The sequence below is a fragment of the Octopus sinensis genome, unplaced genomic scaffold (assembly GCF_006345805.1).
Source record: "Octopus sinensis unplaced genomic scaffold, ASM634580v1 Contig12729_ERROPOS70822, whole genome shotgun sequence".
Lineage (NCBI taxonomy): Eukaryota > Metazoa > Mollusca > Cephalopoda > Octopoda > Octopodidae > Octopus > Octopus sinensis.
This window is the reverse complement of record NW_021832716.1, coordinates 51,817-70,822: the sequence shown is the minus strand read 5'-3', so window position 1 is coordinate 70,822 and position 19,006 is coordinate 51,817. Positions and strand designations below refer to the sequence as shown.

General features: G+C 33.9%; 1 protein-coding gene across 1 annotated transcript; it reads right to left on the bottom strand.

Annotated features, from left to right (window-relative positions):
* Positions 1–6,722: 6,722 nt before the first annotated feature.
* On the bottom strand, positions 6,723–17,801 carry LOC115229460 (probable low-specificity L-threonine aldolase 2). The gene is made up of 9 exons (XM_029799806.2): positions 17,667–17,801; positions 17,057–17,140; positions 16,252–16,340; positions 14,652–14,834; positions 13,591–13,728; positions 12,154–12,209; positions 10,097–10,233; positions 7,542–7,666; positions 6,723–6,925 (listed from the first exon to the last, which is right to left on the bottom strand). The coding sequence occupies exons 1-9, from the start codon at positions 17,770–17,772 to the stop codon at positions 6,749–6,751; spliced, it is 1,095 nt and encodes a 364-aa protein (XP_029655666.2). The 5' UTR covers positions 17,773–17,801; the 3' UTR covers positions 6,723–6,748.
* Positions 17,802–19,006: the final 1,205 nt, after the last annotated feature.

Genomic DNA, 19,006 nt, shown 5'->3' with positions numbered 1-19,006 from the left:
ATCCATTCATAATAAATTTTTGTTGGTTTGCCACGTGGATATAGTTTTTAGTTCCATTTATTCTATTTCTCCATTCATATTTTAAATGACGTTTACTTTCCATGGCGCGTATTCTTTTTTTACATAAGTTATATTTCTATGGTAACGTAATTTTGGTTTGATTTTTTAACGGCTAAGAATTTAATTTCACTTCATAATTTGAAACTGACTTGTAAGTATGTATTTTATTTCTCCTTATGTCATATTGTTATTTTTGATATTCTGGTTAATTACGATGTATTTAATTGTTTTTTCATAGGAGTGTTTATGTATATAGATTGTGGGTGAGTTTTTAGTTGTATAATTTATTTATCTGTATGAGTGTGGGTGGTGTGTAAATATTGTTGTATATATCGAGTTTAGTGAGTATGTATATGCGTAATGTGAGGGAGTATATGTATCTGTTGTGTGTGTGGTGTTTTGCGTTTGTTGTGTTTGTGTGTGAATGTGTATATGGTTTGTTATTTAGGTTTTGGGATGTATGTGTTAATTTGTCTGTGTGGGGAGGGAGTGGGTTTTGTGTATATTGAGGTTTATAAGTTAGTATAGGTATGTGTATAAGTCGGGGTCTGTGGTTTACGTGTGTGTATTTGTGTGTGAATGTTTAGGTTAGGGGATTGCTATATAGGTTTGTTATAGAGTTTAGCAAAGGGAGATTTTATCGTTATATGTTTTTAAGAGTTTTGGTTTATCATGGTTTTTTTAGGGAATTCGTGGTAATTGTCTATTTTCGATGTTGGTTGTTTTATTACATTGTTTCATTCATAATTTTTGAGTGGTGTTCGTTTTGCCACGTGAATATTATTTTTAATTCCATTTATTCATTTCTCCATTCATTATTTAAAAGATGTTCGTTTCCAGAGCGGTTATACTTTTTATACATTGTTAAGTTCCTTGGTAAAGTAATTTTGTTTGGTGTATATGTTGAGGCTTATATGTACTTGTGGGTGTGTGTGAGTGGGGTGGGGGTTGTATTTGTTATGGGTGTGTGGTTTACGTGTGGTGTATTTGTGTGTGAATGTATAGGTTAAAGGGATTGCTATATAAGTATGTTAATAGTGTTTAGTAAAGGAGGTTTTATCATTTATGTTTTGTGAGTTTTAGCTTATCATGGTAGTTTTATAAAAGAATCCATTCATAATTTTTGTGTTTATTTGTCTGTGTGGGGTTGATTGGGTTTTTGGAGTATATGTTGAGGTTTATATGTATGTTATAGGTATGTGTAAGTGGTGTGGGTATTTGTATATGTCGTGGGTGTGTGGTTTACGTGTGTGTATTTGTGTGTGAATGTTTAGGTTAGGGGATTGCTATATAGGTATGTTAGAGTTTAGTAAGGGAGATTTTATCATTATATGTTTTTATGAGTTTGGTTATCATGGTAGGTTTGTTAAGGAATTCGTAGTAATTTGTGTCTATTTGCGATGTCTGTTGTTTTATTGCATTGTTTCATTCATAATTTTTAAGTAGTGTTCGTTTTACCAAGTGAATATAATTTTTAATTCCATTTATTCCATTTCTCCGTTCATAATTTTAAGTGATGTCCGTTTTCTAGAGCGTGAATGTGGGTTGTATGTGTGTGTGTGTGGGAGTATGAATAAGTATTGTGTTGAAGTATTTAGCTATTTTATTTATTTATAGTTGCCTAGACGTTTTTATGTGTATGTATAGGGATATATATATAGGTGTGTGATTTAGTGTATGTAGTTAGATATGGTTATATATAATTAGGTATTGTGTATGGGTGTATATATAGTTTATTATTATATTATTATTATTTTTTTGTTTTGTTTTATATTTTAATATTTATATTTTATATTTAATGTTGATAGGTTTATTTTAGTTTATATATTGTTTATATATTGATATATATGGATTATATATAGGTTATATATGGATTATATATTATATTTTTTCATTCATACTTTAATTATTTTAAAAATTATTAATTTTATATTTTAAAATATTGATATTTTAGATTGAAGTCCACCTGAAGATTGTCGATCAAGACAAGAAACAATTGTAGTGGCGGTTTTTTGACTATTTATTAAAATTTTATGTATTGATTAAGTCTTTCCTTGTTTGTTTTGCAAAATAGTGGTTTTGTCTCTAATAATATTTTATATATATATTATATATATATATATATTAGAAAAATGAGGTAATCAGATCGGATGGTTCATATTTATAGATATTTATTTATATATTACATTTTTTACATATACATCATATCATTCAGATCATATCATTCGGATTATTAGCGCTTTCTCCCAATCCAGTGGGGTTTTCAAATCAAATCAATTCCTTTGTGGGGAATTTGAACATTTTATAGTTTCGTAGTAGTGGGGAGGAATAAGACAGTATAAAAGGGTGAGGAGGAAGTGAGACAGAGAAAACATGTGTGCATGTGTATGTGTATATGTGTGTGTGTGTGTGTGTGTGTGTGTGTATGTGTGTGTGTGTATGTGTGTGTGTGTGTGTGTGTGTGCGCGTTTGTATCTGAGAGGGAAGAAGAAGTATTATTTCTTCTTGGCCTGCTGGACCTCCTGTGGTTTTCTAAGAATTTTGGCTCTGCTCTCTGTCCAGTCTCGTGTCACTGAGTGTGTGTTGTGCGTAGGCTGGCCGGACAAATGTCATTTGGGGTCACACTTTCTATGATCGTTTTGTGGAGGTGTGTGTGTGTGTGTGTGTCCGTGTGTGTTTTTGTGTGCGTGTGTGTGTGTGTGTCTCTGTGTGTTTGGAGAAGGAGAGAGAGAAAAAAGAGAAAAGGGAAAATAGAAATAAAAATAAAAATAAAAATAAAAATAAAAAATAAAAAAATAATAAAAAAATAAAAAAATAAAAATAAAATATAAAAAAATAAATAATAAATAAATAAAAATAAGGGAGGAAGTGGAGAAGAAGAAAAAAATATTTTTGTGTGTTGATATTTATACCAATACATATATATATACACACGGAGACTCATACATAAAATATTTGAAAAAAACCTTTTTATCGGTTCAAAATGAACAACCAAATTACACCATCTTGAAAATTATATATCATAGGAAAGTTAAAATTAAAGTGACAATTAAAAGGTAAAGATGGAAGTAAATTATAAAGATAATAATATAATATAATGTATATAACAGGCAATACACATATCTATACACACACAGATATATATATATATATATACATATATATACATACAGACATATACTAAATGTTCTACTATATTAGATTGTAAATCGAAAGATGCGTCCTTCAATGTCACTATATATATATATATATACATGCTTACACATGAAATATTAGAGAAAAATCCACCTTCTATCGAATCAAAATGAACAATCAAGTTACACCATCTTGAAAATTGTATATCATAGGAAGGTTAAAATTAGAATGACAATTGGCAAGTAAAGATCAAGTAAATTGCAAAAACAATATAATGTATATAACAGGTAACATACACCACACACACACACACCTATATATATACACACATATATTAAATGTTCGACTGTATCATATTGTAAATCGAAAAATTTGTCCTTCAATGTATGTTGAGTAAAGTTTCAGCCATTTAATTTGGGGGAGAACTTAGCTATGAAATGTTTTTCCATATTCCTCCTGAAGGAGGTGTCGTTCTTCGGACACTTGTAGAAGGGAAATATCTTAAATTTTCCTTCTCCACATGTAGCTAGGTGTGTGCTTAGTGGTATTTTGCGTAGTTCTTCCTGCCGAATATGTTGTCGGTGGATCCTGGCTCGCTAGCACAAAGAATTACCAGTTTCACCTACGTAATTCTCCTTGCACGTGGGGCAGGTTATGCAGTATATGACGTTCTGCGTCTTGCAGTTCATATCTGCATTTACTTTGAATATGTCACCATTTTTAAATCTTGTCTCTCTGTTGCTCTCTATGTATTTGTAGGTGGGGTTGCTGCAGGTCCCAATCTACCATTTCCGCACTCTTTGCAAAGAATTCCGTTTTAGTTTTGAAGAGAATTCGCTCTTGTTAGGTGTTTTTTTAGGTTTTTGTCTGTCGTCTACTGTTTTTTATGCTATATTTGTTTAATATTTTTTCATTTTGGGGCTTTGTAAGGCTATTGGTAGGTTTGAAAGATGGTTTGGAAGATGTGTAACTCCAGGTTGTTGTGTTTATAAAAGGGATAGTGTTTTCTTTTTTTTTGTTTTGGGTGTCCTGAGTTGTGTGATGTCTAGTTTAATGCTCTTGTGATTCCATTTTCTATTAGTTTAAGGGGGTATTTTTGCTATAGGAGGAAGCTTTTGAGTTCATCTAGTCTTATTAATTGTATTTGTGAATCATTACTATGCTACATATTCGTCGTGCCATACTATATGGGATGTTTCTTTTTGTGTGGGATGGGTGGCAGGAGTGGAAATTTAAGTATTGATGTGTGTCAGTTTTTTTGTAGTGGATGTCTGTTGTGACGATGGAGTTGTGTATTTTGATGTTGATGTCTAGGAAGGGAAGTTCGTTGTGGCTGGTATCTATTGTGAAGTTGATAGATGGGTGCAGCGTATTGAGGATGTTGTGGAATATTTGTAGGTCCTCTTCTGATCTGTTCCAAAAGATGAAACAGTCATCGAGGTAGCGTTTCCACTTTTTCTTGATGTCTTCTCTGAACTCGTGTTCGAAGACTTTCCCTATTTCGTCATATAGTTTTTTCTCCAGGAAGCCCATCACCAGGTTGGCATATGAAGTGCGAATTTTGTACCCATAGCCGTGCCTTTTATCTGTCGGTATGTCTTGTTGTTGAATGAGAATGTGTTTTCTTCTAGTATTAGTTGGGTGGCTTGGGTGATAAAGTTTGTCTTGAAGCGTTCGTCTATAAGTTCTCTGTATTTTTCTATTGATTGTTTTATAGCTTCTAGACCTAGGGTGTGTGGTATGTTTGTGTATAGATTTGTGACATCAAAGCTTGCAAGTATGGTGTTTTTCGGGACTGTATTTGAATGTGTGGTGAGGAAGTCTATGTCATCCCTTATGTAGCTTGGAATCTGTGGGCATAAAGGTTTGAGGAGTATATCTATGAAGTGGCTTAGTTTTTGTGTTGGTGCCTGGGGTCCTGCCACTATTAGTCTCATTGTGAGGTATGCAGGCCTTGTACTCTTATGTAGTGGTTCCTCTGTTCTTTATGCTCTCTGTATTTCCGAGCTTTTATGAATTTTAGGTAATCCATAAAAGTTGCTTTCTTTGGTTTGTGAGTTGCATAGATAGTCTTCCTCCTTATCTGTAAAGGAGTCCTGATATTCATTGACTAAAGTTCTAATTTTTCTTATCGTTGTTTTCTCCGGTGGTGTTGGTTCCTCTTTGTAATATGTCTGGTTGTTCAGTAACTCTAGTATCTTTTCTTTGTAGTAATCTGTGTCCATAATTACTATTGCTCCACCTTTGTCAGCTTCTTTTATAACGATTGATTTGTCATTTTTCAGTTTTTGTAGGGCTTGTTTTTCTTCTCTGCGGAGATTCTGTTTGCATTTGTGTGTGTGAAGAGGGAATTTGGATATTGTCTCTATGTATGTGTCAAGGTGTTTGTCACTTCCCTGTAAGGGTGAAGTGAGATTTTTTTCTTATGATTGAGTTATCTTCTGTTTTCTTTTATTTTCAAAGAATTCCATAAGGCGGAGGTAGCGGCTGACGTTGTCTATATCAGTTTTTAAGTTCTATGAGGTTTGGAGTGGGTGTAGGTGTAAATTTGAGGCCTTTTAGTAGTAGGTTCATTTCATATTCGTCAAGTTCTCTTTTAGATAAGTTTTTATTTTGGGGTCTATGTGTTTTGGGAGTTCATCCGGAATTTTTGGTGTATTGGGTCTGGAGTATGGTTGAAGTATCCTCTCCCTATATATATATATATATATATATATATATATATATATATATATATAATATATATATATATAGTATATATATATATTATATATATATATAGAAAATGGAAAGGCCGGTTTTTAACGTATACTGCTTTATTCTTAGAGTGTGCTTCTTTCGATTTATGTTTTTTTTACAGACGATATATATAATAATATATATATATATATATATATTTACACACACCAAACACACACACACACACATATATATATATATACATATATATATATATATATATATATATATATATATATATATATATATATATAATATATATATATATATATAATTATTATTTGAGGGAATAAAATCCAAACTTACAAGGAAAAAAATTCAATTTAGAAATACTAAATCAAATTCGCACAATATAATATATATATAAAAAATTAGAAAAAAACCCCACTTTTTATTAATTCAAAATGAACAATTAAATTACACCATCTAGAAAATTACATATAATAGAAAAGTTAAAATTAAAATAACAATAAAATGTAAAGATTAAGTAAATTGCAAAAATAATAATAAAAATAATAATAAAAACCTATTATATACGTTTTTATTATTATTTTTGCAATTTACTTAATGTAAAGATTAAGTAAATTGCAAAAATAATAATAAAAATAATAATAAAAACCTATTATATACGTTTTTATTATTATTTTTGCAATTTACTTAATCTTTACATTTTATTGTTATTTTAATTTTAACTTTTCTATTATATGTAATTTTCTAGATGGTGTAATTTAATATATATATATATTATATATATATATAAGTATATAGTATTATATATATATATATATATATATATATATATATAGTATATATTCTAGTCTTTAATTATTTCAGAAATGAATTTCCTTAAAACATAACAGACTTTCTTGATGGCATCATCTATGTCTTCTTCGTTATTATTACAGCAAATTGCAAACCGAATATCTTTACCCCAAAGCTTACAACCCACACGGATTTCCTTACCCAGTTCCTTCACTTCAGCTTCTGTGGTCTGTTTAAAAAAAAAAAACAGAAATGAAGTAAATGAATAAAAAAACGAAAAAACAAAGAAGTATTCTATAAAATAAAACTTGCCAGAAATTTATATTATAAGAACTTAGAAAACGTGTGAGATATGAAGATAGCAGATAAATCGATCAACAATTTTTTCTACTATAAGCACTTGGTCTGAAATTTTGAGAGAAGGGACGTGTTGATTATATCGATTCCAGTCCCCGACTAGTACGTATTTTATCAACCCCTAAACAATGAACGGTAAACTTGATCTCGGCAGCATTTGAACTCGGAACGTAAAGAGCCAAGAGAAATGTCCCCAAGCACTTTGTCCAGAATGCTAACGATTCTGCCAGCTTGCTACTGTGCTAAAGTTGTAAATAATAGCATGTAGAATATTCAGTTAAAAAAACAAACTCTTGGATGGAAAAAAAAAGTTAGGCTCCCTCCTATATACGAATCCATACCTTCTGTCCAGAAAATATATTTATTTACAGGTTTACTATTAATTTCCGCTCATAGTTACCCCTCTTTACAAATATTTATATTTAAACCAGTAGCTTTACTTTCTGCAGAATGAAATGGATAAATAAATTAGGGATTTGCTTTCATACCGTCATTAAACGTTCTGTTAAGTTAGTGATGAAAGACATTTCTTTATCGATTTTAATAAAAACGAGATTAGTTTGGTCTTCCTCTGGTTCTATTGTCACCACTGAAGAAGAGAGACTTTTCAGACCTGAAATCAACAAAAATGAGAAACTATTCACGAATTAAAATTAAATAAAAAGATAATTCTTAATTAAATAATAAAAAAATCAGAACAAGAGCACTCAGAGAGCGCAAACCTCCTCCAAGGCAACATCAATGTTCTCTCAACGATTAGCCACGGAGGATTTTTAAGATGAGAATATCTGAAATAAACTCGATTGCTGTCACGAACGAGAAAACTAAAAATGAACCCGATCTCTCTCATAAACTAAGTAAAAAAATCAGGAAAAATAACCCAGAATCCTTGTCCGGTACCGAATCGATCCCCAAATTTAATCAGTTCGTGCCAGTCACGAGGTCAAGCATCTCTGAAAGTTGCATTCGAATCCATCCAGCGGTTCTTGAGATATCTTGTCCACGGACAAACAAACAAATACGACTGAAAACAACACCTCGACCTTCGCTAAGGCGGTGGTAATAATTTACGAAACCCATTTGCATTTATATTACACTGTAATACTTATTTATTCATATTATTTGAATTAATTATGTATTATCTCGTAGCTTTGAGAGAAATAAAAATAAAAGAACACACACACATACACACACATACACACGAATGTTACGTGAGCGATAATATTCTAAAAATAAAAGGGTTTAATATTTAATTTCATAAATATTTATACAAGTGTGTGTGCTTGTGTGTGTGTGTGTAAGAGAGAGAGAGAGAGAGAGAGAGAGAGAGAGAGAGAGAGAGAGAGAGAGAGAGAGAGAGAGAGAGAGAGAGAGATAGAGAGAGAGAGAGAGAGAAAGTGAGAGGGGGAGAGAGATTGAGCGAGCAAGAGAGAGATTGTTAAGATGAAAAAAAACTTTCATATTTTAGAAAGGACCCTAGTTTTAACAAACAACAAGCACTGTTTATTTAAGAAACTAAATGAGAAAAGTGCATAAATATCACGTATATTGATTTTTTATATATAATTAATGAACAGACAGGCTAGAGATGTTCAAATCGAGATTATTCGATTATGGAGTTAGATAAAACCAAAGTTTGCATAAGAAAACAAAGAATATAAAGAACGCAATATAATTTACGATAAAATTTTAGTTTCATTTTCATCAAAATACCGGCGAATTCAGAGTAAAACATCTCCTTATACTTCACCTCATTCAGTATCATTGATTGTCATTCTCTCCCGCTCCCTTTGTTGCTTTAGCTTCCCTCCGCCAGTGTGACCATGTGAAACATATTGCATTTTATTTTATGTAAGATAAGATTAGTTAAGAATTAAGAAAGCAGAATGAACTTTCAAAAGAAAACGACAAGCACAACAAAGTAGAGACGCTGCTACAAGAAAGAAGTAGAAACGCTGTTGGATAATTTAGAAAGCTTCAAAACGTTTCATTTGAGTATTATTAGATAAATACGAAAAATAAACAGAAGGACTCCAGCTCCTGTCGAGTGATTTAGAAAGTAAATCGTATAAAGTGGAACTGATTCAACAGCTTCATACGCTCTTACTCACACAAAAAAGGATATATACAAAGACACGTAGCATATTATATATATATATATATATATATATATATATATATATATATATCTATATATATAATATATATATATATATATATATATATATATATATATTATATATATGTATATATATATATATATATATATACATATATATATACATGCATATATATATATATATATATATAATATATGTATATATATATATATATATATATATAATATATATATATATATATATATATATATATAGGCGTAGGAGTGGCTGTGTGGTAAGTAGCTTGCTTACGAACCACATGGTTCCGGGTTCAGTCCCACTGCGTGGCACCTTGGCAAGTGTCTTCTACTATAGCCTCGGACCGACCAAAGCCTTGTGAGTGGATTTGGTAGACGGAAACTGAAAGAAGCCCGTCGTATATATGTATATATATGTATGTGTGTGTATGTGTTTGTGTGTCTGCGTTTGTCCTCTCAACATCGCTTGACAATCGATGCTGGTGTGTTTACGTCCCCGTAATTTAGCGGTTCGGCAAAAGAGACCGATAGAATAAGTACTAGGCTTACAAAGAATAAGAATAAAGAGAGAGATATATATACTGATTTTAAAAGTTAGCACAAGGCCAGCAATTTCGGAGAAGAGGATAAGTCGATTACATTGACATTAGTTTTCAACTGGTATTTATGTTATCGATCCCGAAAGGATGAAGGACAAAGTCGGCCTCGGACTCAAAACTTTAGAGACGGACGAAATGCTGCCAAGCAATTTTCCCGACGTGCCACCGATTCTGCCAGCTCGCCGCCTTAGCGAAAGAAATGGCATTGATGACATAATGAGGTTGGTGGGAGAGCCAACATCTCCGCCGCCGCCGCCATCTCCACCCCCAAGAATAAAGAAGAAAAATCCCAATGAAATATATTTACCGTTGACCAGTTTCTTTGCTAGAAAATGGTCCTTCTGAAGGGTTTCTTCAGCTCCGTCTAAACCATATAGACCTGCAGCAGCTTCCATACCCAGTTGACGCATTTCACCCCCGAGGGCTTTACGACATCGTCTGACTCTGGTTATTAAAAAAAATAATAATTAATTATATTAATTATATTAATTACAGTAATGCTTCGATATACGAGTTAATTTGTTCCCGGAGATCACTCGTAAAGCGAAACCTCTTAAATTTAGCGAACACCAGAACGTATGCGAGCAAGACAAATGAAAAGTAACAAAAATATAGATTATTCACATACATGTTTTACTATTAACAGGCTACGTAATTTTACTTACGCAATTTTACTTACTATAGTTCTGCAAATTATATTTGTGTGGACGGTCACATTGAAGATCTACGGACAAATTGCGTAAGTAAAATTACGTAATCTGTTAACAGTGAAACATGTATGTGAATAATCTATATTTTTGTTACTTTTCATTTGTCTTGCTCGCTTACATTCTGGTGTTTGCTAAATTTTTCTTGAGAACAATCCTTAGTGGTAAGACCATAGCGGATCTACTTCTAGCATAAGGGTTGTCCACATAGTGGTCATCCCTCTCATATTGTATATATATATGTACATATATATATATGATCTACTTCTAGCATAAGGGTTGTCCACATAGGGGTCATCCCTCTCATATGTATATATATATATATATATATACAGGGTGCGAAGGATATTTGAAGACAGATTTATGTATATAAAAAAACAAATATATAATAAAAGATAATAATTTTATTTATCAAGAAATGCTATGAGGATAAAAATAAACATTCTTTTCTATAATGTTATTTAACAAAGCCACCTTCAGCTTCAACAACTGCTTCTATATGAGATCTAAATCATCTACATGCTCGAATCAAGTGGTCCTGGTTCATTTTGAACATTACTCTGACTATGGCAGCTTTCATAGAATCTTTGGTGTTATAGGCGTGTTCATTGACCTCTCTCTCAATAACGCTCCACATGTAATAGTCCAATGGATTAAGATCTGGGGAATTAGGAGGCCAAATATTAGGGGTTATGTGATCATGAAAATTTTCAGCCATCCATTCTTGTGTTACTAGAGACATGTGTGATAGTGCAAAGTCTTACTGAAACACATATGGCTTTCCGTTGCATACACTGTCTATCCAATTAATATCCAAATAATCTGATAATTATTTCCAGGACCTCAATATAGGCGGCGGAGTTAACTCTAAGGCCTTGTGGAAAGAAGTAAGGAGGCATCACATGTCCTTCATTGCTGACAACCCCTAAAACCATGATAGTTGCCGGAAATTTTGTAAGCATAACACTTGGAACTTCAGAAAGGTCTGCACATAACCATCCGTCATTTCTTCTGTAAACTTTTTGATCTTGGCCGAAGTTTTTCTCGCTTGAGAAAAATCAAATTAAATCTGCTGGATTTTTCAGTTTGTTTGAGAGACTTTTAGATCTGATGTACTGATTTTCTGAGAAATTGACCTTTCTTCATGATATAAGACTTATATCTGATGTCTTCGTGGACAACATTTCTGACAGTTCCTTCTGACACATGGAGATCTTTTGCAATTTACCTCATGGACTTTCTGGGACTGTAATCAATGGTCTGTCAAACTTGCTGGATCAATTCAGGTGTTCTGATGATTTCAGAGCATTTAGAATGCTTTATATGCTTTGATACTGGTGATACGTTTCCATCTTCAGTCTCTAGCTCCTTACAAACTTTGTAGACGAAAGATCTGGCAAATTTTAAAACTCGAGATATTTCTAAATCACTATCCCCACTCTTATAACCACAATTACAGCATGCCTCTTCATTTCTTGAGTAATCTGAGGGTCTGCCATTACTATTTTCTGAAACAAAGATTATACAGAGTTTGCAAAAAATGTAGCAATGACCTAAAAACGGTATGCCCTCAAATACCTTACACACCCTGTATATACGACGGACTTTTTCAGCCAAAAGAATAAAAGAATAAATAACAATACCAATTGATACAAACCTTTTGATGAAAGATTCAGTGCCAGCTACTATAGACCCAAATGGAGCACCAATTCCCTGGAATTAAAATTCAAAGAGAATCCTTTTAAAAAGATCTTAGAGATATAGAAGCATATAACTAACAAAAGTAAATAATTAATAGACGTAAATTATTAATAGAAGTAAATAATTAATAGAAGTAAATTATTAATAGAGGTAAATAATTAATGTAATGAATATTTTTGTTAATTTAGAAATGAATTTATGAATAGAGAGATGCTGTGTTGGAGGTGTCAAAGAATACACCCGACATTTCCTCTGCGTGTCATAAAGGGCGACTGAAAGAGGTTGAGGTAGGGTTTGCACTCCGACCTGGTGAAACCCTTACCAAACAAACCCGTTGATTTGAGGGTTGTCCCCTGAGTGGTGCAAAGACGGGCAGCACCCGCCAGGAATAGGAAATCACCAACAAATGGTGGATGCAGCGAGGCGCTGTCACAGGGCATGCCCCCTTACTACTACTACTACTACTACTACTACTACCACCACCACCACCACCACCACTACCACCACCACCACCACCACCACCACCACCACCACCACCACTACTACCACCACCACCACCACCACCACTACTACCACCACCACCACCACCACCACCACCACACCACCACCACCACCACCACTACTACTACTACTACTACTACTACTACTACTACTACTACTACTACTACTACTACTACTACTACTACTACTACGATTGAAAGATCATAGTTGTGACACCCTAGCTACTAGGCCAAATACTTATCCTAATTATCCTATACATATTAATCCCACTTCTACGTGTGTGGCCTAGTAGTTAGGCTGTTGCCCCCACGATCTAGTGATCCAGACAGGGCGGCGCGTTCTGTTTTCAAGTAAAACACTTCATTTCCAGTGGTAAATGTACATTTGCTCGCCTAGCCAGTGCAATGGACGTCATTTGAAGACTAAAACAATGCAAAATTGTATTGTAATCAGCGATGTGTAACAACGTCTGACAGACTAGTCGGTCATGTGATCACATGGTCACGTGATTAAGCTCACCACAAGGTTGAGTCCTTATTGCAGTGTAGTACCTTGGGTGTCTCAACGACACTGAAAGCTACGCCAATGGAAGACAAGCTCCTGGAAGGGATTTATCTGCTGGACAGATCCAAGACTATGAGTTACCTCTTCCCAGAGTTAAAAAAAAAGGGTTTGCAGTGGGCTAAAACCCCGAAACAAGAAAAAGTCAATGAAGCAATGATACCAATACAAAATCAACAAGATCTGGGAGAGTATGGCCCTCGGGGAAGCGTACGAGAGTAACTCTCACACTGGGGTATGCGTCTGCCCAGAGAACAGTGGAGAAAAGCCATTGACGGCCAATGCGAAGTAAGAGACCTTTAACCATAATATCATAAAAAATACCCCTTACCTTATTAAGACAAAAAGTGACAGAATCACAGAATTTTGTTATCTCTGAAACAGGAACACCAAGTCCAACGGCTGCATTCAAAATACGTGCGCCATCCACGTGAACCTTTATATCATTTTCTTGGGCTAGATTGTACAACTGCAAAAATAAAAAATATTATTTTATCAGTAACAATGTGTTACGCGGTTTTTGTCCTTGGGTAGCAACTATTATTTTCTATTTGCTTGCCTCTAGAAATTAAGACTTTGCTTTCAAACTTTCAGAAATTATGACTTTCAGACTTTGCTTTTGTTACATTTATTCAAACACCAAAGAATCCCTCTCAACACATGGCTATGATGCTTCCCCACTATTCCTGATCAGAGATGCACATATTGTCAGCCACTAAGGGACATGCTCAGGTAAAGGTCAAGTAACTGACAAATAAATCTGTGATATTGAGCAGAATATTTGCTATAACGATATTTCCGCTTCAGCAACTCAGCACTGAATCTGTCTGAAATGTAATGGAAAATAGATCAGTTTTTAAAACATTGATGTCCAGGTTACAAAAGCAAAGTTTGAAGGGAATAGTTGTCATTTCCATTCATTTCTAGATAAAACCAAATGGAAAATAACACTGACCTAAGACAGAAAAAAATTGTCACACAGTGTAATATATAGAAAGATATACCAAAAACATAAAGACTACGATATTAGCAGTCTTAAATATCTTAAGTAAATGAGTACCGTCGTCATACAAGCAAGGTCTTTCATTTATAATCTTCCGTGAAAAAAAAAAAACATGTCTAGGTTACCTTATTTGGAAAACATCCAGTCATAGAAAATCCATCCCAACAAATTTCGTCTGACTTATGCAAGCAAGTGGACGTTAAATGATGATGATGATGATGGCGGTAGTGGTGACAAAGGTGATGATGATGATGACAATAATGATGTTGTTTACTACAATAATGATGATGACAACGATAAGGATGATAATGATGGTGACGACGACGACGACGACGACGACGATAAATGATGATAGCAGTAGGGTTGACCATCGCAAAAGACCTTCCTACCTTTTGTAAATAGTCCAAAGGTAAAATTTTCCCTCCACATCTATTATGAGTATTTTCTAGGCAGATAACTTTTGTTCTACATTCACCAGTTACGCCTGATGTTGATATTGTCTCGGCTAATGTGGTTAAATCGTGAGTTCCATCTTTTAGAGTGGGGACGCTTCTTGGAAAAACTCCAGCCAACTGTGAAAAAAGATTCATCACAATGCCATGATTCTAAAAGTGAACGATTTTACTCACACCACACACACACACACACACACACACACCACACACACACACACACACATCTACATACACACTTAAATATAACGTGAATGAATTTACGTAACTATGTGAGGTTTCCAAGAGTATGGTTTTCAGTAATCCACTTATTTTGGGGCTGCCAGGACCTCACTCTACATATTTGCATGTTCTTTTGAAAAATTGATGCAACAATTGTATTCTATTGATCTGAAGGGCAAGCCTTCCATGTCTGCATTGGTTTGTATAATGCACAGCAGTACTATGCAAATTATAGCATACACACTTGTGCAGACATGTAAAATAACTTGTGCAGACATGTAAAATAACTTGTGCAGACATGTAAAATAACTTGTGCAGACATGTAAAATTAACTTTGCACGATGTTGGCTGCGAAACGGCCGTTATCCTATGGTTATCAACCAGTGAAATAAATATATTCATTTCATCCTTCCTAACTTTGTATTCTACATACACCCCATGAAATAATTCTCACTGATTGGGTTTACTGGATTTCATCTGTAAAAGACCCTATATCAATTCCTACATATTGGTTTACAAAGTGGTTTATAGCCGAGCTCCCCCACCGCCTGTCATTTTCGTTTGGCCAACCACTCCACCTTAAATATCTCCGTCTTCCGCCTCACCCTGCACAACGGATCCACCAAGTCTCGACTCCGCCTGGAACAGCGTTAGATTTTCAGTCTACAAACACAAACTCCTTCCGGATTCAGCACAACCCCCTCCTCTCAATGACTGCCTCTATACTCTCCTTATAAAATAACTTTTTATTCAATCGTATATTCACTTACTTTTTTACAGTTTTATTCGTTTAATTTTATCGATTTTTTAAAATCGTTTTTTTCCCGTTGTAGCTGTTTATTTTGATTCTTTTATTTTTAGTTTATCTATATTTTAATCTCCTTTTATCTCTCTTTTTTATAATCGTATTAATTTCTAATCTATCTTTTTTATTCTTTATTTTTTATCGTGTATCCGCTATTTTTTTTATTTATCTATAATACATACATACATACATACATACATACATACATACATACATACATACATACATACATACTACATACATACATACATATATATATATATAATATATATATATATAATATATATATATATATAATATATATATATATTATATATATATATATATATATATATATATATATATATATATTATATTGCAGCTCTGCACAAAGAGAAATACTTGTACTACTTACGAAATATATATTCCAATTGCTAATAATAACATGCTCAGATACACACACACACATACATGCATATATACATTAATACATATATGCATATAAAAGTAGTGAGAAGATTAGCAACCTACCTGAGCAACGTGGCCTTGTTCAGATAAATATAAATGAGACTTATCCCCCATCAGAACCTCCTGTCCTCTCTCCTGGCAGTGACCCATAACTGTAAAAGGGATTTGAAAGAATATAAATGCTTTATGTTAAGAAAGCCTTTATAAAGAAAAATAATCGTTTCATTTTCTTCCAAGTCATCTTCAGTCTAACTATTAGTTTCCTAACTATTAATGTAACCATGTCAAACATCCTGCATGCTGCACCAGTTATTTTACATATCTATATTATGATAAATAGATGAGAATATTCTCTGGTACCCTCGGGTACCTCTTTATCTCACCTCTTGTTACTCTCACCTACCCTTGCATAATAGATGAAAATATTCTCTTGTACCCTCGGGTACCTCTTTATCTCACCCCTTGTTACTCTCACCTACCCTTGCATAATGTGAGGGTAACAACGTATCTTCTCTATAGCAAGACAGCTGTGCTTGTCCCTTCATCATACTTTAGCCTACAACACCTAGTATAAAGCCACCGCATCTCTTTGATAGACTCTCCATTCGATTGAGGGGACCATCTCTGTCTCCTTTTTTATTCATTGTCTTGCAAGCTACTTGGTGATTTCACTAATGCTGGTCGCGTGTAAAAACACTCAGTAAATGCTGTAAAGAGTTTAGCGCTATGGACATCCGGCTATAAACAATGTCAAAAGGTCACTTTGATAGCAAAAAGAAAAGAACAAAAATAAAAGAAAACAAAAAAAACAAAAAAAAAACAAAAAACAAAACAAAGCAATCAAATGAAACATTATGTAATAACTAACCACATAATAAATTTCCCATGGTTCCTGAAGAAACAAGCAAGGCCTTTTCTTTGCCAAGAAGTTTTGCACATTTTGCTTCTAAAGCTGAAATTTTAAAGAAGAATACAGAAATAGTTTTTAGTTACTAAGACAACATCAAGGTATCAACTTCACACACGCACGCACGCACGTAGGCACATACACACACACAGATAGATAGACAGATATAGCTTCGCATGCGAGAGAGAAATTTATATATCAAAGCAGATGCATATGTGTATGTGTGTATGCATGTGTTTGTGTGTTCCGTTGTCTAGATATCACGTGACGGTCATACATGAATATCACTGGCTTATATGCATTGTTGTTTACTTCCAGTCTGCATTGAAAACCATGTTTGGCCATGGGGAAAGATTACCTTACTTGATTACAGGTAGGGTTCTGTGACAGGAAGGTCTTCTGGCAATTGAAATTCTGTTGTCTGAAGCGTGCAAGCATGGAAATGCGGACGTTAAATGGTTATGATGATGATGATGATGATGATGATGATGATGATGATGGTGTGGTGTGGTAATATGCTGCTGAAGCTTTATAATAAACATTAAAAAAAATTTGTAGCTAAAATTTTTACCTAGAACCATCGAATCTTCTACATCAGCATTGGCCATGGCTTCTCTCATGGCCTTGGAAGGTTTTGAGAATACATCACTTATCATAACCACAAATTTTGGGGCCATCACGACTGCAATATCTTGAGTTTTAGAAACTAAAATATAAATATATAAAACATTATAAAAGGAGAACAAAAATGGTAAGAAACATTTTAACTCCTTAGCATTGAGATTACTCTGTGAAATGTAATGCTTTTTAATTCACATTGTTTTGAATTAGTTATGTATTATCTTGTGGCTTTGAGATTTCAATGATATGTGAATGTGATACTGATGAGAGAGCAATAACTTTTGAAATATGTATGTACATTCATTACCTATTTTTGTTAGGTGCAGGCATAACTCTGTGGTAGGAAGTTTGCTTCCCAAGCATATGGCTTCGGGCTCAGTCCCACCACGTGTCACCTTGGGTAAGTTTTTTTTCACTATAGCAATAGGCTGATTAAAGTCTAGTGAGTGGATTTGGTTTTCGGAAACTGAAAGAAGCCCGTCGTATATGAGTGTGTTTGTGTGTGTTTGCGTGTTTTTGTGTGTGTTTGTGTATGTGTGTGTATCTTTGTGTCTGTGTTAGCCCCGCCCCTACCAGCTTGGCGACCGGAGTTGGCTTGTTTATGTTCCTATTATTTAACGGTTTAGCAAAACAGACCGATATATTAAGTACAGGACTTTAAAAAAAGTAAGGACTCGGATAAAAAAAAAGAATTCTTCAAGGCCACAGTCTAATTTCCTACATATGTAGCGGGTGTATTTATGCGTGTATGTATACATATATATGAAAAGTGGGCGTGGCAAATCTTATGCTGATTCTTCACATTGCTGTAAGTCAAGAGGAAAACACCGATGAAGGTGGTGGATATGTCGGGGCAGAGAAATGCGAAGATTAAATTTAATATCTATAGCACCCCCCCCCCCGACTTCCACAAATTTGATACATATAAACCCGTATATACATATGCATGTATGCCTATTCACATATACTCTTTTACTCTTTTACTTGTTTCAGTTGTAGCAATAACCATTTTAGCCATTTTGAAATGTGGTGCGAATTGGCAATATGACGTAATGTCTTAGCCGAAGAATTATCATTTTCGTTTTTTTCCCATTGGTTAATATAACTGCTCATATAAAGATTCTAGAATTTTCGAAAAGAATGTTTGTCCTGAATTTCGATTCTTTTTGGTCAGGTTGAGCAGTTATAAAAACCCTGGAATTGGGGAGAGACTTTAGTGTTCGTTTGGTAGTCACTCAACTCCACGTCACTCACTCTTTTGGAGACATCGGTAAATTTTATGCCATGTCT

Coding starts and splice junctions, on each gene's coding strand:
- LOC115229460 (XM_029799806.2), bottom strand. CDS start 17,772: ATGGCCCCAAAATTTGTGGTTATGATAAGTGATGTATTCTCAAAACCT. Junction 16,341..17,056: donor CATGGGAAATTTATTATGTG/GTTAGTTATTAC, acceptor TCCCTTTTACAG/TTATGGGTCACTGCCAGGAG. Junction 10,234..12,153: donor ACTGAATCTTTCATCAAAAG/GTTTGTATCAAT, acceptor TTTAATAACCAG/AGTCAGACGATGTCGTAAAG.